At 39.2% G+C, this 18626-nt stretch overlaps 1 protein-coding gene across 2 annotated transcripts in view; it reads right to left on the bottom strand.

Moving 5' to 3' along the window:
• The window catches only part of ppp3ca (protein phosphatase 3, catalytic subunit, alpha isozyme), a 53439-nt gene that overhangs the window by 2074 nt on the left and 32739 nt on the right, over window positions 1-18626 (bottom strand). Inside the window, exons 4-13 of one of the 2 annotated variants that reach the window (XM_026938408.3) lie at window positions 17690-17801; window positions 14354-14499; window positions 14109-14248; window positions 4001-4078; window positions 3793-3887; window positions 2195-2320; window positions 2012-2089; window positions 1706-1790; window positions 1484-1581; window positions 1007-1057 (exon numbers count right to left, since the gene is read on the bottom strand). In XM_026938408.3, coding sequence (XP_026794209.1) covers window positions 1007-1057; window positions 1484-1581; window positions 1706-1790; window positions 2012-2089; window positions 2195-2320; window positions 3793-3887; window positions 4001-4078; window positions 14109-14248; window positions 14354-14499; window positions 17690-17801 — 1009 coding nt within the window. The remainder of the gene's footprint in view (window positions 1-1006; window positions 1058-1483; window positions 1582-1705; window positions 1791-2011; window positions 2090-2194; window positions 2321-3792; window positions 3888-4000; window positions 4079-14108; window positions 14249-14353; window positions 14500-17689; window positions 17802-18626) is intronic. The other variant, XM_026938409.3, reaches the window with a different exon arrangement.

The raw sequence follows: 18626 nt of genomic DNA, 5'->3' as shown, positions 1-18626 counted from the left end.
CCAAAAACAGGACTGGAGAGGAAATAGCGATCAGTTCCCTTTCCATGTGTGAGCCACTGAGGTGTGCCTGCTTTAGAGCACGAGAGGTTGTGGAAGAGGCTAACACACTCTGGTTGGCTGGGAGTTCCTGAGAGTTCCAGTTACCACATGCTACGCTCACAGTTGCCTCATGAGAGGATGAGAAAAATGCAGCACTTAACATACCGACTCAAGTAATCATGCGTCTGTGTCAGACACCATCTCAAAACATCATGCATTCTTCACAGTGAATGTCCCTATTTTTTATACTGTTATCACTGAGAAAGGGCATTGTAAATATCTGGTAGTCATAAAAATGAAGGGCTGTCCAAGTTCAATCCTTCGGACAACAATATAAAAAGAGGTCTGAAAAAAATACTTGTGCTTTTGCCACTGCAGCTGCACCAAAAGCACAGGGTACTTATGCTACAATATTTTACTCCAGACACACTAAACTTAAAATGACAAAAAATCAGTGACTTTCTGGATGCTACCAAGCTTAAAGGAGCAGTTTGTAATTTTCACAGTCCTCTTCTGCTTGTGAATGAACATTGACAACCCTTCTCCTTCCCCTGAACAGACCACACCCCCTCTGTGGACACTTTGCCTTTTAAGGAAAAGAGGTACAGCTAAACATCTCTGTTCTGGATGGGGGTGTGGTCATTTTCTGGGCCTGAAAAATGTAAACAGAAGTCTGAAATGAAGAAAACTGAGAGCCGCTGCATGGCATTATCTCAAATCGCAGCTTTTTTTTAAATGTATCTTTGAAATTAGATCATTATTATAAGTCTAGATTTTTAAACACTTTTAAAAATCACAAACTGCAACTTTAAAATGGTTCCCAGATATCTGCCTTGCCCTTTCTTAGACCTCAATGCATTGTTCCTCTCAGTGATTCCTCTACACTGTTTTCGTCCTTGTGTGAAAATGAGTTGGTCATGGCTGTGCAACAGCTTACGCTAAGCCCAGATACATGTCCTGGATTTACCTTCTCCGTCCCTTGCTTCTGTCTCGATGGCTTCGATGGCTTCAATGGTGGCTGGGGGGAGAGGAGGGGACCCAGTTACACTCGAACAAGCCATGCATACGGCAGTAAGGCACAGGCAGCAGTAGTGCACCAGTAGCGACGACCCTGCGAAATGCATGCACGCCAACCAGACTATGGAGCACAGAGCCAGTCAACCCCTCAGGCACACACACGCGTTCCTGGACGCCTGGCCGTCCTTCTTAACCTGGCACAGACTCACAGACGCTCACCTCACCCCAGTTTACCCTCTGCGGGGAAACCGAACCACTGCGGTCCAGGCTTTGGGGCCACTCATAGTGCAGGTAGTATAGACAGAAGAGCACCCCAAAGCCTGGAGTCTGTCAGAGGATACAGAGAGACAGATGGAGAGACAGGTGGAAGAGACAGGGACAGGTTTAGAAAAGTGCCCAGAGACCCCGTGTAGGCTTGTATGCTCACCGCTTTGCAGAGTTTGTTTGCCCCCGGACAGCACACCGCTGGGCAGCATGCCAGTCGGGGTCAGCCCCTTCAGCGTCAGCACGTTCTCGCTCTCCTCTCTGTATATAGCCATATACATACACACAAACTCACATAAGTCTCTAGTCTCTCGTATGTCTGAGGCGTTTCTTGAGCGATTGACTTAGAGTAGAGTGACTCCATCACTGAAAGTCCTTCACGTACCTGAGCACAGAGAACATCTTGGCCATCTTGCCAATGGCACGAATCTTGTTCCTAATCACCTCTTTCCGCGCAGCTGCTGCGTTGGCTGTGGGCGGACATAAGATTTCAGACTATATTGCCACAGGGAAAGTCATTTAAATGCAAGGCTTGCTAGGAGCAAGAACACTAAGCGATCTTCTTAAGAACACTGTGAGCTTGTGGTTTGCAAGGAGGATTCTGAATACAGCACTTTAGAAGTCAAAGCCTGCAAAGGGAATAGCAGAAAATAGCTAGTACAGTGTGCAGAATATAACGGCAATTTCTTACCATCATAGATCTCATCTCCATCGTTCATTAGCTCATCATCGGAGCAGATGCTCAACACATTTACCAGCATCTCTGTGACTGCAGGGGAGAGTTTATGGATAATCGTTACAGGGGTCATATATATATCATCAGTGTTTTCCATTTGAATGTCAATGCTGTACACGGCTGAGACAGAAGAGTTACCTTTCTCTCCCACGAAGGGCAGAGACCAGGTGAAGACGTCCATGAAGTTTGGCAGCCAGTAGGGGTGGGGGGAGCAGTTGAACTGTCGAATGTTCATCACATTGTTCTCATACTTCAGGACAGCCGCTGACATGGGAACACATAAATACACACATGTACAAATACCCACATTTACAGATTGACAAAAGTTGACAGTCCAAAACATAATTCAAAATCAACAGTGATGTGTTCATGATTCGTTGATAGTTAGCAAGGGACTAGGACTTAAATTGCGCATCTGCCCACCTGCCAAATGCTAGTAAAATGTGACACTGAGGGAGGCTACCCAATGGCACAACAGAATAGTGTGTGTCAATTATGACTCCCAACGATGCCACATGAGAAAAATTGGCTGTGCTGTCTCATACTCTATCTCCTGTCAATCACAGGGACACTAGCCAATCGTGGGCATCCGTGAGCATATATATATATATATATATATATATATATATATATATATATATATATATATATATATATATATATATATATATACACAGTATATATGTAGAAGAGGGCAGATAGCACTTTCCTCTGAGTGTGTTACAATGCACTGTGATGCAGCATGAGCAACAGTTCCAAAATATGTGCTTCATGAGTCTCAGAAGTAGCATGTGTTAGCCTTCACCATTCTCCTGCCACTTAGTCAGATGTGTAAATAGTCACTCCTATATGGTCTATTCATTCTCACTTCACGGAACTTCAGCTGAGCCAAATGTGCCAACATACAGTATAGTTGATATGAGAAGATCAGAGAGGAAGACCAAATGGAAAATGATGAGGGAAATCTCATCATTAATGATGCATTGCCACCACTTTGTTCCAGGGTTCCCAGTTTGATCCTAAGATCAGGTTACCATCTTAGTGGAGTTTCATATGTTCACCCCCTGCCCACTGAACATTAGCTCTTGACCTGTCTCTGCATGAATGTATGCAGTATGCTGCTGCCAGATGATTGGTTAATTGGATAAATGCATGAATGAGCAGGTATACAGGTGTTCCTATGGACTGTGAGTGTACATATAATAATTGTAGATAAGTACAGATGTTGAATTATACATAAAGAATATATTAATGTTTGACCCACACATACTTGAATGGCTGCAAAACTATTTAAGTTTATAGAAAACATTTTTTGTGTTATGTGAATTGTCTACATTAGCATGTTGAGTACAGTACTGAGTACAGTAGCATGTTTATGTCTCTATCTCTGCATGTCTATGTGTGTGTCTGTGTGTGTTGTATTCTAAGAACTATCCACTAGATGGCCTCTTCTGAAGCCTGAGCTGCTGACCCTGTTCCATCAGGAGAAATAAAGCCACATGGATGGAGTCAGTGAAGCTGACAGCCTCTCCCACCCACACATCTCCTCTATCCTACTCTGTTTATTATAGATAACACTCCATGCTCAGACATACAACACATCGACTGCAGTCAGATTTGTTAATATTTGCCAGACTACTTGCTCTGACTTAGTGTTTTCAGTACATTATGGAGTGAAGAATATAAGATCTACATATTAAGTGGTACACTGAGACAAGAATGCTAATTCCACCCACCTTTGTTGTTGTAAACATCAAGGTAGTTTGGTGCAGAAAAGATGGTGATTAGTGATGGGAAGCCAGTGGTCTGACTCTTCCTGTACATCCGGTATCTGCGACAAAACAACCACGCCAACACACATGTACAGATAGATTATCAAATGAATATCACCATAGATTGAAGAAGTGAGTGTGTGTGTGAGACAGAGCGTGTCTGCATACATACCCTGCATCTTGTGCTTCGTGTGCTCGGATGACTGAGAGCAAATTATTATTCTGTAGGAACTCACACACCGCCGGATAACTGTAAGGCAGACAGAGCGAGAGAGAGAGAGAGAGAGAGAGAGAGAGAAAGAGAATGTGTGTAGTAACATGTAGACAAGTTTCCAGTAGGGGTCTGAAAACACTGGACAAAACCCAGAGGTAGAAATGTCAGCAATGTCAGCATGATCTGTGAATTCTGGCTCTGATAGTTCCTCAACCTTGGCTACATTTCTTGAGGTTATAACTGCTCTCAACTAGAAATATGCACTGGAATTCTTTTAAATTCCATTTGCAGTTATTATTTTTTGTTTCTACATGCCCACAACATTTTCAAATGACTTTAGTTGTTTTTTTTTTTTCAAATTAAAATCAATTGGACATGAATCTAGTTTCGAGACGTTTTCTCCGTTGACTTTGTACGTAGACTTGGGCAATGGTCTTGGTCTTGACCAAGAGTTCATAAAAATAATGTTTGTGTTGTCCTGATATCTAGTGGAATCTAGATATGCCTATATCTATTTATCAAGAGAATTTCTAAATTTGGTCTGGCATATATGAAACTGAAGTAAAGGATTTGATGGTTTTCGGTCTTGATCTTGACTTCACTTTCATTTAGACTTGATATTGACTTGGCCTCGATCCCCTTGACTCAGTCTCGGTCTTGACTTGATCATGGCTAGTCCTGGTCTTGGACTTGACAATGGCTGTCTATATATTTCCCAAAATCAAAATAAATTTGTAGCTTCATTTTAAAAAATGTTGCACCTCCCATTTCTATCTGTATTTGTATCTGTTTAGAACACATTTTCTCAATAATGTTAATAATGTCATACTACTCTGTGGGCTGCAGGGGTGCCCTGTATTAGACTAGGATTTAGAAATGTCTCAGTATGATGCTGGGCAATATGATCTCTCATCCTTTCTTCAGTTGATAATCTTACATGGATGCTGTATACTTGTACCTAAGACCTGCTGCTGTAATCATAAAGACTATGATGCTCATAGTAAACATCATTTCAACACATAGTTCTGTTTGACTTTATTGTATACAACTGTGGAAGATTTAAATTCTTCCACAAAACAAACTGACTGTGAATTTGCTGCACATGATTGTGGTAGTCAGGCAAAAGGAAGAAAATCAAACCCACAGATCAGAATGTGTGTAAAACACTGGATATTTTTTTTTATTTTATTTTGTGCTTAGGATATATAGAGAGCATTTTAGTGATTAATGGTCTGACATCATTGTTGCTAAGCAACTGGGGGAAAAAATAGACACCAAGCATAAACTAACTAATGACAGAATGATTTTGCTAGCTAGCACCACATGTAGCCAGCAAGTCTTTAATTTATTGAATGTAAAGGCATAGTGACAGTAGAATTGTCAACAAATTGTCAACTAATTTGTTGAGAATATCAATATTTCCCTCAGATGTGTTGGTAAAATACTACAAAATGCACTCAGGTTGATTAAAGATGTCCTCTAATTAGCATTTCTTAGCACTGAAAGGAAACCAAAATTCTGCAATTTCCACCATACTGAAAAATGTAAACATTATGTTCCAACTTTTAAAAATGGGAGCTATCAGAAAATTTGATCTTCAGAAATCATGAATACCACAGAAGGAATCTACTTTACACACTGTGAACACATCCAGTAGCATATGACACAAGCACAGAGGCAACACACAAATAATTACATATATGCTGACAGTTATATTACAGCTTAATGCTTGAAATAGTCTTAGGAACACACACACAGATACATACACACTCATAGAGTACACCCTGTAAAATGCTCACATACTGCTGTTATAATTATTATGAAGTGTGCTTGGTGTTATGGGGAATGTTTTTGGGTTAAACAGTGAGATTTTACAGTTCCACATAATAAACCGCGGGGCTCACCATGAAGTGTGCACATAATTCCGCCCTGTCAAGAGCTAATGGAGCGCGCAGTATGATCTAATGGAGAGGAGCTTATCCTGCGGCTCGCATATAGCCTACAGCTAGCTTTCCTTCTCTGTGTGCGAGTGAGAGACACAGCAGCATGGAGAGAAGCAGGTTCTACACCAGGAAGCAAGCGTGAAACAGTCCTTTCTCTCACTCCGCTCTGAGCTACAGCATCTGCTAACGAGTGGCAACCCCATTGCGATACTACTGCTATCCTCTACAAATCAGTGCTTCCTCTGTCTCTGTCTCTTTCTCACTCTCTGTCTTGCTCTCTCGCTCCAATTTGGGCAGGAGGAGTGGGTCGTCATGGCAACACCACACTGCAAAGCCCCTGGGGATTGTGGGATAGATCGCAGAGCTGTGTTGACGCTGCTTCTGGCCGCAGTGTGGGCCTCGCTCTCTTTCCCTCCCTTCCTCTGCTCTTTCTTTTCTTCTTTAGCAATCCCTCTCTCACACACACACATTATACACTACTGCTGACTAAAGCATTATTCAGGAGATTTGGTGTTGAGGCACACACTCATCTTCCTTCAGTTTCAGTTCAAAGATGTCTTTCCACATACTCACATATCTGCGGTGCAGAAAACCTCCACAGGAATACTAAGCACTGCACAGATCAATGAAATGATCAAATATAAATACCATACATCTGAGGTAAGTGCCACTCTGTGGAAGTCCTGTAACACAACACAATACAAACATCTACGTACTAAGACTACAAAAGGCCGTAGATACACATATTAGAGACCTAGATAGCCAACACAGGACACTCTGCTGAAGCCGCCACTGCAGAGACGTAAATTCTCAGGGATCCTCCATAAACTAGCACTTAACATAGAATTTATTCTCACAGATTTTTACAGGGCTTTTTTTCTTTAAAAGACGTAACAGATTTCAGAGTTTTTGTTTTATTTTGTAATATAGTGTTTTCAACTAAATCTTTAGTGTATATAAACCTTGTAGTGAGAAAAAAACTAGTGTAATTGACTATTAAAAGTGCCAGTAGACTTCCTCACTAACAGACCGCAGTCTGTTAGGTTTGACAACAACATATCCTCCACCCTTGTCCTGAACACTGGCATCCCACAGGGCTGTGTGCTTAGCCCTCTCCTCTACTTTCTGTTCACCCACGACTGCGTATCTGTTCATGGCTCGAACTCCATAATCAAATTTGCAGATGAAAGCATGGTGGTAGGCCTAATCAGCCACAATGATGAGACGGCCTACAGAGAGAAGATCGAGCACCTGGGAGTGTGGTGTGCTGATAACAACCTGTCCCTCAACACCCAAAAGACCAAGGAGCTCATTGTGGCCTACTGGCAGACCAAGAGGAGCCACATGCACACCCTTATCTACCTCAATGGGGCTGAGGTAGAGCGGGTGGCTGGCTTTAAGTTCCTGGGTGTCCACATCTGTGACGAACTCACAGATGGGCCATCAACATCTCCACCCTGATCAAGAAAGAGCATCAGCGTCTTTATTTCCTGAAGAGATTGCGGAAAGCTCATCTATTTACTCAGATACTAGTAAGCTTCTATCGCCGTACCTTCAAGAGCATACTGACGAACTGCATTGCAGTGTGGTACAGCAGCTGCTCGGTCTCTTACCAGAAGGCCCTCTAGTGGGTGGTGAAAGCCACGCAACACATCATTGGTGCCCAGCTACCTTCCATCGCAGACATCTACCACAGGCATTGTCTACAGAGGGTGAAGACATCATCAAGGATATCTAAGGAAGCACTACAGAAACCTCCGCTGCCGTAACAGCAAGTTAAGAAACAGCTTTTTCCTCTCAGCAATCAACATAATGAACTCCTCACAACGCCGTTAATCCCCCATCCTCCAACCCCCACGTTGTGGTTTGCACTCGGATCAACTTACACCATTGCACAGTTTGCACATGCACATCTCTACTTCTGTACATGGACTAACCTTAAACAGTTTGCTCAGTACTACTTCCATTCCACTTTGCTCTTTTGTTCACAGCACTGTATTGTCTTCATTACTGTAATCCATGTCTTCAGACTCATTTACACACATCCTGCCATTTGCACTGTTTTTTTCCCAATGCCATTTCATTTGCACTGCCATTTGCACATGCCACTTGCACTTTATCGCCACTCTACCTCATTGTCTCTTTGCACTTTACACATAATGCGATTTGCTGTTTTGCACTTCTGGTTGGATGCTAACTGCATTTCGTTGGCTTTGTACTTGTACTCAGCTCAGTGACAGTAAACCTGAATCTACTCTAATCTAATCCAAATATTTTATGTTCTTATCTCAGTACAGTAAAATCTGTCAAGTTATTGTTAGGAAATTGGTCATACTATACAGATGCGCTAGATGGATTAGGTTTGAATAATGATGTAATCTTTCTTAAATATAAGGCTTTTTTTCCCACTTAAATATAAAAGCCTATCTATAATACTCTCTAATTACATAGCCCTACTGTAACCCAAACGTTGTTACACTCCTTGTTATATCTTTGTTATAAATCTGGTCTACAACAATGATTTTCCCCTAAAATGGCTGAAACACCTTTTAACTCTAATTGAGCATTCCTATACAGCAAGCAAATTATTTAACTAATGCTAGTGCTGAAAATTGGCTAGCTAACTTAGCTAGCTAGATAACTTAGCTAATAGTCCAATACTAGAGAAATGCTACACCAGTTACTCTTATAACTTTTAAAGCAACAAAATAAAACTTGTGTAAATGTTTCAATGTCTGGCCACATTTACATTTTCAGTTGCAGGAAAGCACAATGCTAGACTCAATTTTTCAGGAATATAACAGGTTGACATGGAAACCTGCCAAGACATCCTGATATGCCTGGTGGATATAGTGTTTAGCCCTCAAAATAAACGAACGGTATGTGAAAAATGTTCGCACATAGATTTAGCTGTAATTCTGGTTTATAGAGTAAACTGTTTAACTTATAAATCATCACGTTGATGTGATATGATAATATATTTTCAATACGTAATAATAAATTTAATTAATTATTATATTCACCATACTCTATTTTGACAACATTGCCAGGATTATCAGTAGTTATATTGTTCTTCTATTAGTCAAGTTTGATATTAGTCAGAGGAGCATGTACCTGATAGTTAATGTACATTTTCCACCAATTGTTACATTTTTCTTCCTTTTGTTTGTAGGAAATTTTGTAAATATTGAATTTGATTAAATATAATAACCTGGCTTGGCTTTTCTGTAATTTTGGAAATATAACAATACATAATGTATATCCTGATATTCAAGTATCATGATATATTATGCAATATTTCCAAAGATGACAGTGCACTTATAAACTGAACAGCTTCCTTCCCTTTGCGTTAACTCTTATAAAAGCACATCCTTTCCATATCCGTCCTCTGAGACCAGTCACATTGGGAAATAACCAAATACACAACGATACTATAACGTATATAAACACAACATTAACGAGCCTGTAATTTTATACTGCCACAGACAGGGCAAACATTAGTTATGGCACCATTATAAGCGGAAAATTATATAATTTTTAAGCAAATAAAATTGTGAGGAAGAAATATAATTAAATATAATTATAATATAATTATAATTAAATCATAACCTGGGTTGACAACCGAATCGGAAACATGTTTAATTGCTTTTACTTAGCTGGATTTCATTTTTTTCCGCTTTTTTATGCTTCCTGGGATCAACATCTTCACACAGTAATGTTTTTTTCACTTCATTTGGTTAAAAAAGATTCTTATTATAAGTGACTGTGCATACCCTGGTTTGTGCAAACTGAAGATTATTCAGATTATGAAATTTAGATATCTGAGATTTTGATTTAGAAATCACAGACGCTATATTTTTCATATAAACTTGCAACAATCTGAGAATATAAAAAAGATGCTCTAAAAAAATGTAAAATCAGTTGTTTCTATTGCAGGTTTATGGAGTGATTCTAGTGGTCTGTATATGTTAGTGGGATATGAGAGCTCTTGGAGGTATTTTAAGTGCTTGGTCCCTTAATACTGCAGTTGTCAAAGGGTGGTCCACATATCACCAAGAGTCTAATACTTATAGTCAGGGGGTCTTCTATCTATCTATCTATCTATCTATCTATCTATCTATCTATCTATTTATTTATTTATTTATTTATTTATTTATATGATTAAGCATGTCTTATAAAATATGGTATACAGCTAATTTGTATAATATGTGGAGCATTCTTTTGCAAACTAGTCCAAGAATTTTCTTCACAAAATTGGTACACAGTGACTCAGTAGAGTCTGAACTGCAATAATTATTAAGCATATTTTTAGATAAAGAATATACCATATGCCAATCAATCCTTGGGGGGAGGAGCTTAATCTACTCAAACAGCTGTAACTCGTGAATTGATTACATGAATTTGCACGAAACCTGAAAGGCATGCTCAGGACCAGATTTTGATGATGTCTGTTTGGTCATGGGGGTAGGGTTAAGTTCAAATAGCCGTTTCTCAGGAATCATCCGATCAAGCATAATTTGGTGTACCACGTCACTGTACTAATCTGTAATTTAATATCTGACAATGACTGGATCTCTTAGAGTTCTATGTCACTTAGTAAGAACTGGCCACTGGAGGTGCTCTTTGCAAAGGGTGCTTGGACCCTGCACATGTTCTAATTATTGTAGTGTAAGCCTAACTGACTGATCACTTGAACTGAATGGGATTCATCTATAGCTCAGTAAAACAAGTATAAGTAGTATCAACCTGAATCGCAATAAGATTTTAAGAATAGTGCTGTTGATATGCTTTTTAAATGTCTTGAATCTACATTGTAACACCATATAACTGGTTTGGGTTAGTGGGTAGAAATCTCTAGAATGAAAGGTTAATAACTCCAATAAATAAATATGACAGTATATAATTGGCTAAGGTGTCTCATACTGGAATCGTTAGCTTAAGTTAATACAATTAATTTGTGGTTATTGGACGAATAAATCGTGATCATAAGGGAAATGTTTTCATACTGGAAAGGGTCTGATGAGAACCTGTGCCTTAATAAACATAAATGCAGTTGTAGACTCATGCTGACTCTTCATAACATGGTGAATAAGGAAGGAACAAAAACTGCCGCTGTGACTCTTACATAATAGACAAGATTAATGGAAATACACAGAGCACCGTTTGTGCTTTAGAAGCAGTCTTGGGTGAGCATGAGGAGCATCACTACTGCGGCGTGAAGAATGAACACAACTCATGCACATGGACGCACATTTATGCATCCACCCCCACACACATACACACACTGCAGACTGGTCACTCCCTGGAGCAGGGAAGAGAAGGTAATGAAAGCAATGATTGTTTTGAGAGAGAGAATATTAGTCCGAATGGCTTCAAGACAGGCTTTGGCTCTGCATAGAAACCTAATGATGAATCAAGCACTGCTATTGATTGGCCCAAATCTGCTGCATTTTTCTCCTGGCTCACTGCTGCACTGCTTCCTTTACTGTGTCTCACCCACATCCACATCCTGAATACGAGGCATGGTTCAAAACTGCAGAGGAATACATGTGTGGTGTTTGTGTATGTGTACTGTAAGTCTGTGTATGCATGTTTATGTACGCAGCACTTGAGATGATGGTGGTAACGGGCTTCGTTGTGTGTTTCCCATTACCATGACCAGCCATTCTTCAACTGTGTTATAATGATCACCTAGCACAGAGAAGAGAGAGAGAGGGAACACTCCCCACCCTCAGTGTGGGAGGTCAGACATCTATCATGGCAGAGAAGCACAGCTCGGAGGCTTAAACACACACAAACACACCCATACACGCACACACACACATCCAAAGGGTTGTAGTGTGTGAAACTGTATACTGGGTGTGTATAAAGAGTGTGATACGTAGGTCTACGCATGCCTAATGAGCCTGCATTGGACAGGCCACATGATTTTCCCTTAACACAGACTAATGTATAAAACATGAATGTGGGCACACTCACACCCACACAGAGGCTCTAATGTGTCCTGCAGGGGGGTAATGCAGTGTGTGATGTGATCTCCTGCAGTGTGAGATAGTGTGTGGGTGTATGGATGTGCATACGAAGATATTAGGACTGTCACAATTCTTCAAAAAAATATTGCATTCAAATTGTAATCACGTAAAAGATATAGTTAGTATATGAATGTGTTTTGATAATAATGAGCCTTTAATGTGAGATAGATAGATAGATAGATAGATAGATAGATAGATAGATAGATACATACATACATACATGCATACATACATACATACATACATACATGTACTTCATTGATCTCCAAGGCGAAATTTGGGAGAGCACAAAACAGACATTGAATTCGTATCTCATTAATCATGGAGGATGAAAATCATGACACTGTCTTCTGCTATATACAACACAATTTCTACTGCCGCAGAGAAAGCCATTTGAGATTCAGGCACAGAAAAGGTGTGAATCCAATAAGTGACTGTGAAATGTATAATTATTATTACATCTAATACCGTATTTAGCGCACATTTTTTGTTCATTGTTACATTTAATCTGAAAATGTATACATAACTTAAAAATAATATGAAAATAAGTATGCCAGTGAAATGCATTATTCAGTCCATTTTCTGAAAAAAAAAAGGTTTCACTAGCCTTATGCCATGTGACTAAAAATAGAGCACTGGATCATAACCACCAATTTTTACACCTTTGAATACATAAATAATTCAAATTGCATTTAAATTAGGAATAAAACATGCCAGGGGGTGCTGTTGATTATTTTCCAATAACAGCACATTACAAAGTTTTATTCCTGTTATACTACAATTATTGATTTATTAATAAACGATACATCAAACTTTTTAACTGTTTTTAGTTACATTTAATGTTATGGAACTTCCACGAGAAAATAATTCCTGTTATCACTTACATTATGGCAGATATAAACTGTCATTCTCTCACCAGCCTCTCTTTTTTCCTTTCTCATGAAGTTAATTGAAAAAAAAAAAAAAAAAAAAACCTTGTCATGTTACTGAGAAACCAGTACAAATTCATCTATCCTGAATACTCCTGTGGTGAAAAACTTACTGAATGTTACAAAGTGCTGGTACTGGAGACCTATCAATGATTACACATTTTTCTTTTTTAATCAGTTTATTGTTAGCCTTAAATTATGCGGAGTGTCAACCATACAAGCTGGAAAGTAGCTGTTACTATAGAAACGATAATGTATTATAACCAGAGCATTAATATGAACTTGGGCTTTGAATTACAGCCAGCACTACTGTCAAAGCTGCTGTTATAGAAAATGAATCAACACCTTCTGACCAATCAGATTTGAGAATTCAACAGTGCTCTGGTATAAATAGAAACCATTTGCTTGATTCCCATGATGACCATCTCATGGCTCTTGAACTAACTGCACATACACACAAAGAATTCATTTAAAAAATGATAGTCCCTTTCCGTCAGCATACACACTCAAACACCCTCACAGACACATACATGCCCTCCATTGTTCCATCAGATTTTCAGTGGAGAGTGTGAAATATTCACGGCCTGGTGGTATGTGTGGGAAGAGCAGAGAGAGAGAGAGAGAAAGAGAGAGAGAGAGCACTGAGAATGCTGTCAGCTTGCAGAACCTGGACAGACTACATGGCTGATCTGTTTCTCTCTCTCTCTCTCTCTCTTTCTCTGATTTTTCTCAATATTCAGTTCAATTAAGTTCAATTCAGCAAGCTTTACTGGCATGACTGTATACATTTACAGTATTGCCAAAGCATTAGAGGAATGAGAAGAATTGTTATTAACAAACATATTAGTTAGAAATCTAAGTGTCCATACTGAAACATGGAGATGAGAGAGATTAATAGAAACCAGACAGAAATAGAAATTAAGCGTTAATAAAAATAGTGGCAATCTTAAAGCCGTAAGTCTCTCTCTCTCTCTCACACACACACACACACACACACCCTTCTCTATCCTCACACACTTACAAACTCAAACAAAATGTAATCCTTATCGACACATGGATAATCACAAAAGCAGAACGTTTACGATGCCAGAAGATGAAAAGAGGGTGTTTTAAAAAAGCATTCTTTTATGAGATAAAATGAGAAATGTGGTTGTGCTGCTACCTGTAGAAGTAGGAGCAGCCTCTGACTGTGTTATGGCTGAAGTACTCCTGGCTCTTCTCATTGCCAAAATCCTCCAGGGGGTCTGACCACAGGAGATCACACATGGGTCCGAATGCTGGGGGCTCCTTAAACCGATCCAACTAGGCCACAAAGAGACATATAGTAAAGAACACACTAAATATACACATACACATTGCCCATTGCCCCCAGATTGTATAAGAAGTGGAACTGAAAGTAGGTAGCACCTTCTTTATGTCATCTAAGGTGTGTATTTCTGGGGACAGGCCACCATGAACACACAGGAACTGCTGGTTCATGAGAGCAGCCAGGGGAAGGCAGTCAAATGCATCCATACAGGAGTCATACACCTGCTCTGAATACTTGATTTTACCTGAGAGAAAACAGTGGCACAGAGAGATCAGTGTGAGATACACAGAATAGTCAGTTAGATACATAGAATAGTCAGTTTCTACTGTATCTAATATACATTCATGTACCCCTTGAATAGGAACACCTGCTCGTTCTTGCATCAGTCAATCATATTGTAGAAGTGCACTGTATGCAGCTACTGGTCAAGAGCTTCGGTTAATATTCACATCAGAAATGGGGCAAAAATGGGATCTCAGTGACTTTGACTATGGCAAAACTATGACTATGGTTGTTAGTGCCAGAAGGGCTGGTTTAAGCATTTCAGAAATTGCTGATCTCCTGGGATTTTTATGAACAAAGTCTCTAGAATTTACACAGAATTGTGCAAAAACAAACAAAAAAACAAACAAACAAAAAAAAACCCATCCAGTTATTGGCAGATATGTGTGCAGAAATGAGAGAGGTCAAAGGAGAATGTTCAGACAGGTTTGAGCTGAGAGGAAGGATACAGTAACTCAAATAACCACTCTTTACAACTGTCATGAGCAGAAAAGCATCTCCGAATGCACAACATGTCAAAAACATTAGGCGGCTGATTCTACAACAGTGTTAATGAGGTCCGAGTAAAATATTAACTGAAACTCTTGAAACTACATTGTGATTTTTGTGATGTACGTTTTTGTTTTTGTGTACTGCTCTTATTTTTGTGTACTGCTCTTATGAGGTAACTTGGCAAGATCATATTTTCTATATCTTCACGCTCTTAGTACTGAGAAACAGCTGTTGATTTTTTTTAGTTCGCTCTCATTCTTCCAGTTCAGTCTCTGGTTTGAACTTTTCTAGCCCTCCTGGGTGTCTCCCTGCATTACAAACAAACAGAAGGAACACCGCCGCTAGTCTGGTAAAGGTCCCTCTCTGCATGGGACAATGTGTGTGTTCCCTTTTTTCATTAAATCTTAATTCACTGCCTCTCAGAGGCATTTGTATCCATGGTGACAGATCAGCAGAGTAGGTACAGAAATAGGTTCCCACCAACTCGGCACTTGCCCCCCCTTCACCTGTGTCTGTATTCTGTCGCTTGGCCTCATGGGATAGGGTTACTTGTGAGCATTATCTCATCATGTGTTTTGCAGCCTTCCCTCATAGTCAGCTGCTCCTCCCTTAAGAACAAAGCTATTTTCACCTGATGCACCTGATCGAACACTACTCGTCACTAAACTCGCATAAACGTATTATGTCTCCTCTCCCAAACAGCACATTTATAGTTCTCTGCTGAGTCAATCTTCTCAAGTCCACTCATTTTTGGGTTTTCTACATGCCCTTAATGGCAAACTCCTTATTAATGTGGACGTAACAGTGATGTCTTACTCACTATAAGATAGGTGGAGCGAGTTAGAATTGACACAACCTAGTGAGTAATATACTATATGGCCAAAAGTAAGTGAAGACCTGACCATCAAACCCATATTTGCTTTTGTTGAACTTCCCATTGTAGATTTAGTCCCCCTTTGCTGTTATAATAACCTCCACTCTTCTGGGAAGGATTTCCACTAGATTTTGGAGCATGGCTGTAGAGATTTGCCCATTCAGCCACAAGAGCATTAGTGAAGTCAGGCACTGATATCAGACAAGGAGTGTTCCAGTTCATCCCAAAGGTGTTCAGTGGGGTTGAGGTCAGGGCTCTGAGCAGGACACTTGTGTTCTTCCACTCCAACCTTGGCAAACTGTGTCTTCATGGACCTCATTTTGTGCACATGGGTACTGTCATGCTGGAACAAGTTTAGATTCCTCAGTTCCATTGAAGGGAAATCTTGAATGCTACAGCATACAGTGACATTCTAGACAGTTGTGTGCTTCCATCTTTTTGGCAACAGTTTGGGGAAGAACCACATGCATGTGATGGTCAGGTGTCCACATACTTTTGGGCACATAATGTATATAAAAAAAATCCCAGACATTCATGAGATATGTATTTTTCTGCCTTTAAATATTTAACATGTCTTGTAAGGATGTACAAAAAACCATTGCAACCATTGTTGCCTTTGTCAGCCAACCTTGTACCCGACACACAAACACACACACACACACAGTGCTTGTGTTAAAATACTGTGCTAAACAATTTTGGAAGTTGTGTCTCATGTCACTTAAATAAACCCAAATTTTGTAATGTATTATACCACAGTGCTGTTGAAATCTCAGTTCAAGAAAGAGTTGATGATAGTCACTCTGATAATAGTGCAGGTAATAAGACTAATATTAAAAACATTTTATTTAACAACAGCAACAACAACAAAAAATACATATAATCGATATAGTTAAGCTTTCCATATGGAATTTATTTAACATTTAAAGAATGAGTCTCCGATGTCAGACACAGGACAATCTTCTGTCTTTCTGAAATGGGAAAGTCTTCAGGACTGAGGACTTTGCAGTTTCTTGGTAACATGACAAGCTGCATATTTTGCCAGTTAATTTCAAGAAAGAGAAAAAAAAGAGGTTGGTAAGTGAACGACTGTTTATAGCTGCTATAATGTAAGTGATAACAGGAACTAACTTGTTTTGAGGATGTTCCCCAACATTACTACTATAAACTGATAAAAATAGGATGTGCTCTTTAATTAATAATAATAATAATAATAATAATAATAAATTGTTAGAAAATTACTGTGGTATAAGAGGAGCAAAGCACTTTGGGATGTTTGGGCCACATCACATCATCTTGTCATTAACAGAATGCCATGTTGTGTTTTATTCCTTTCAAAATGTTTTTTTTAATCATTTTAACCTTACAACAACAATCTCTGGAAATGTTTTTTTTTTTTTTTTTTTTCTGTTTTAGGAGACTAAGACCAACTGAGGCTTCTCTCGGGTAATCTAGGAGTTAAGGCAACCCTACCAAAAATTTATGTTGAACAGTGCTTTTGAGTTTGATTGGTGGCCTGAATAAACCAGTCATGATCATCTCTGCTTTGAGAGACATTTCAATAACTAAAACTCAGATGTGCTGAACAGTAATTGCTGGGGATGACATGCTCAGAATTCGAGGACAAATTGCTTGCTCTCAAGTCCCTGAAGTAGAACATGCAGAACGGAGTGTTTTGAGTGAAGACAGAAGCTCTTGTTCGGAGTGCTAAATAATGCTGCACAATGCTGCATGCGGAAGAGAATAAGTGGCAGAAAAGAAGGTGCTTAAAGCATGAATCCATACTTACATTCTTGTTTGAAGGTGAAATATTCTGTCAAATGTCTACATTCATGATTTCCTCTCAGTAAAAATAGCGTCTTTGGGTAGAGGATTTTCAGCGACCAAAGGTACAAAACACACTGTGGGCAGAAACAGAGGTAGAGAGTAAGTGTGATGCATTTGTGACAAATTACACCGTTACATCCTATTACATCCATTGTCACCCTCTATAACACTTCCTAGCTGCTTACAGCCTAAAACTCAAATGATTATGGCTCTTAATCCACTCTTATTACTGCAAGCAACAAGCTTGCAAATATTACCATGAATAATAAGTCTAACCGACTGATCAAATCATTCCTAACTCCATCTAGGATGTGCATTGAGTGTGTGTGTGTGTGCATGTGTGTGTGTGTGGACATGTTTTTATATCTTGGTGTTGACCAAGATATTCCAAGGATAGGAATATCTGACAGTTTTGATCTTTTGGGGACATTTGGCTGGTCCCCATATACTGTTTTTTTTTAAATTTTTTAAATTAAATTAAAGAGACAAAAGATCCAAATTCCTTTTGGTTACAGGGGTTAAGGTTTTTAGAAGATTTAGATGTAGGCATAGCATTAATTATGTCATTATATGTCAGTATATCTCACAAGAATAGTTAGACAAATGTGTGTATGTATGTCAGACAGACAAAATAAATTATAGTGTCAAAACTGTCTCAACAGAATATACAGTAATGGTGGGGGCATGTTTATACTTTTGATTGACACCTGTAACACCTCCTCAATAACCAATATAATTGCTAACCCTCACTGATGCATATTAATCTACTTTGAAACCTTTTCATTACTGCTTTTCCAGACAATACATCGATCTGGAGTAGAAGACAGGCCCTTTTCAATTATGTCTTAATTTAACCTTCTATTCATGAGCTAAAATCTTAGTTATATTAGCTACAGTAC

Source organism: Pangasianodon hypophthalmus, chromosome 15 (assembly GCF_027358585.1).
Source record: "Pangasianodon hypophthalmus isolate fPanHyp1 chromosome 15, fPanHyp1.pri, whole genome shotgun sequence".
Taxonomy (NCBI): domain Eukaryota; kingdom Metazoa; phylum Chordata; class Actinopteri; order Siluriformes; family Pangasiidae; genus Pangasianodon; species Pangasianodon hypophthalmus.
Note: the sequence above shows the minus strand (reverse complement) of the source record. Positions and strands in the feature narration are given on the sequence as shown.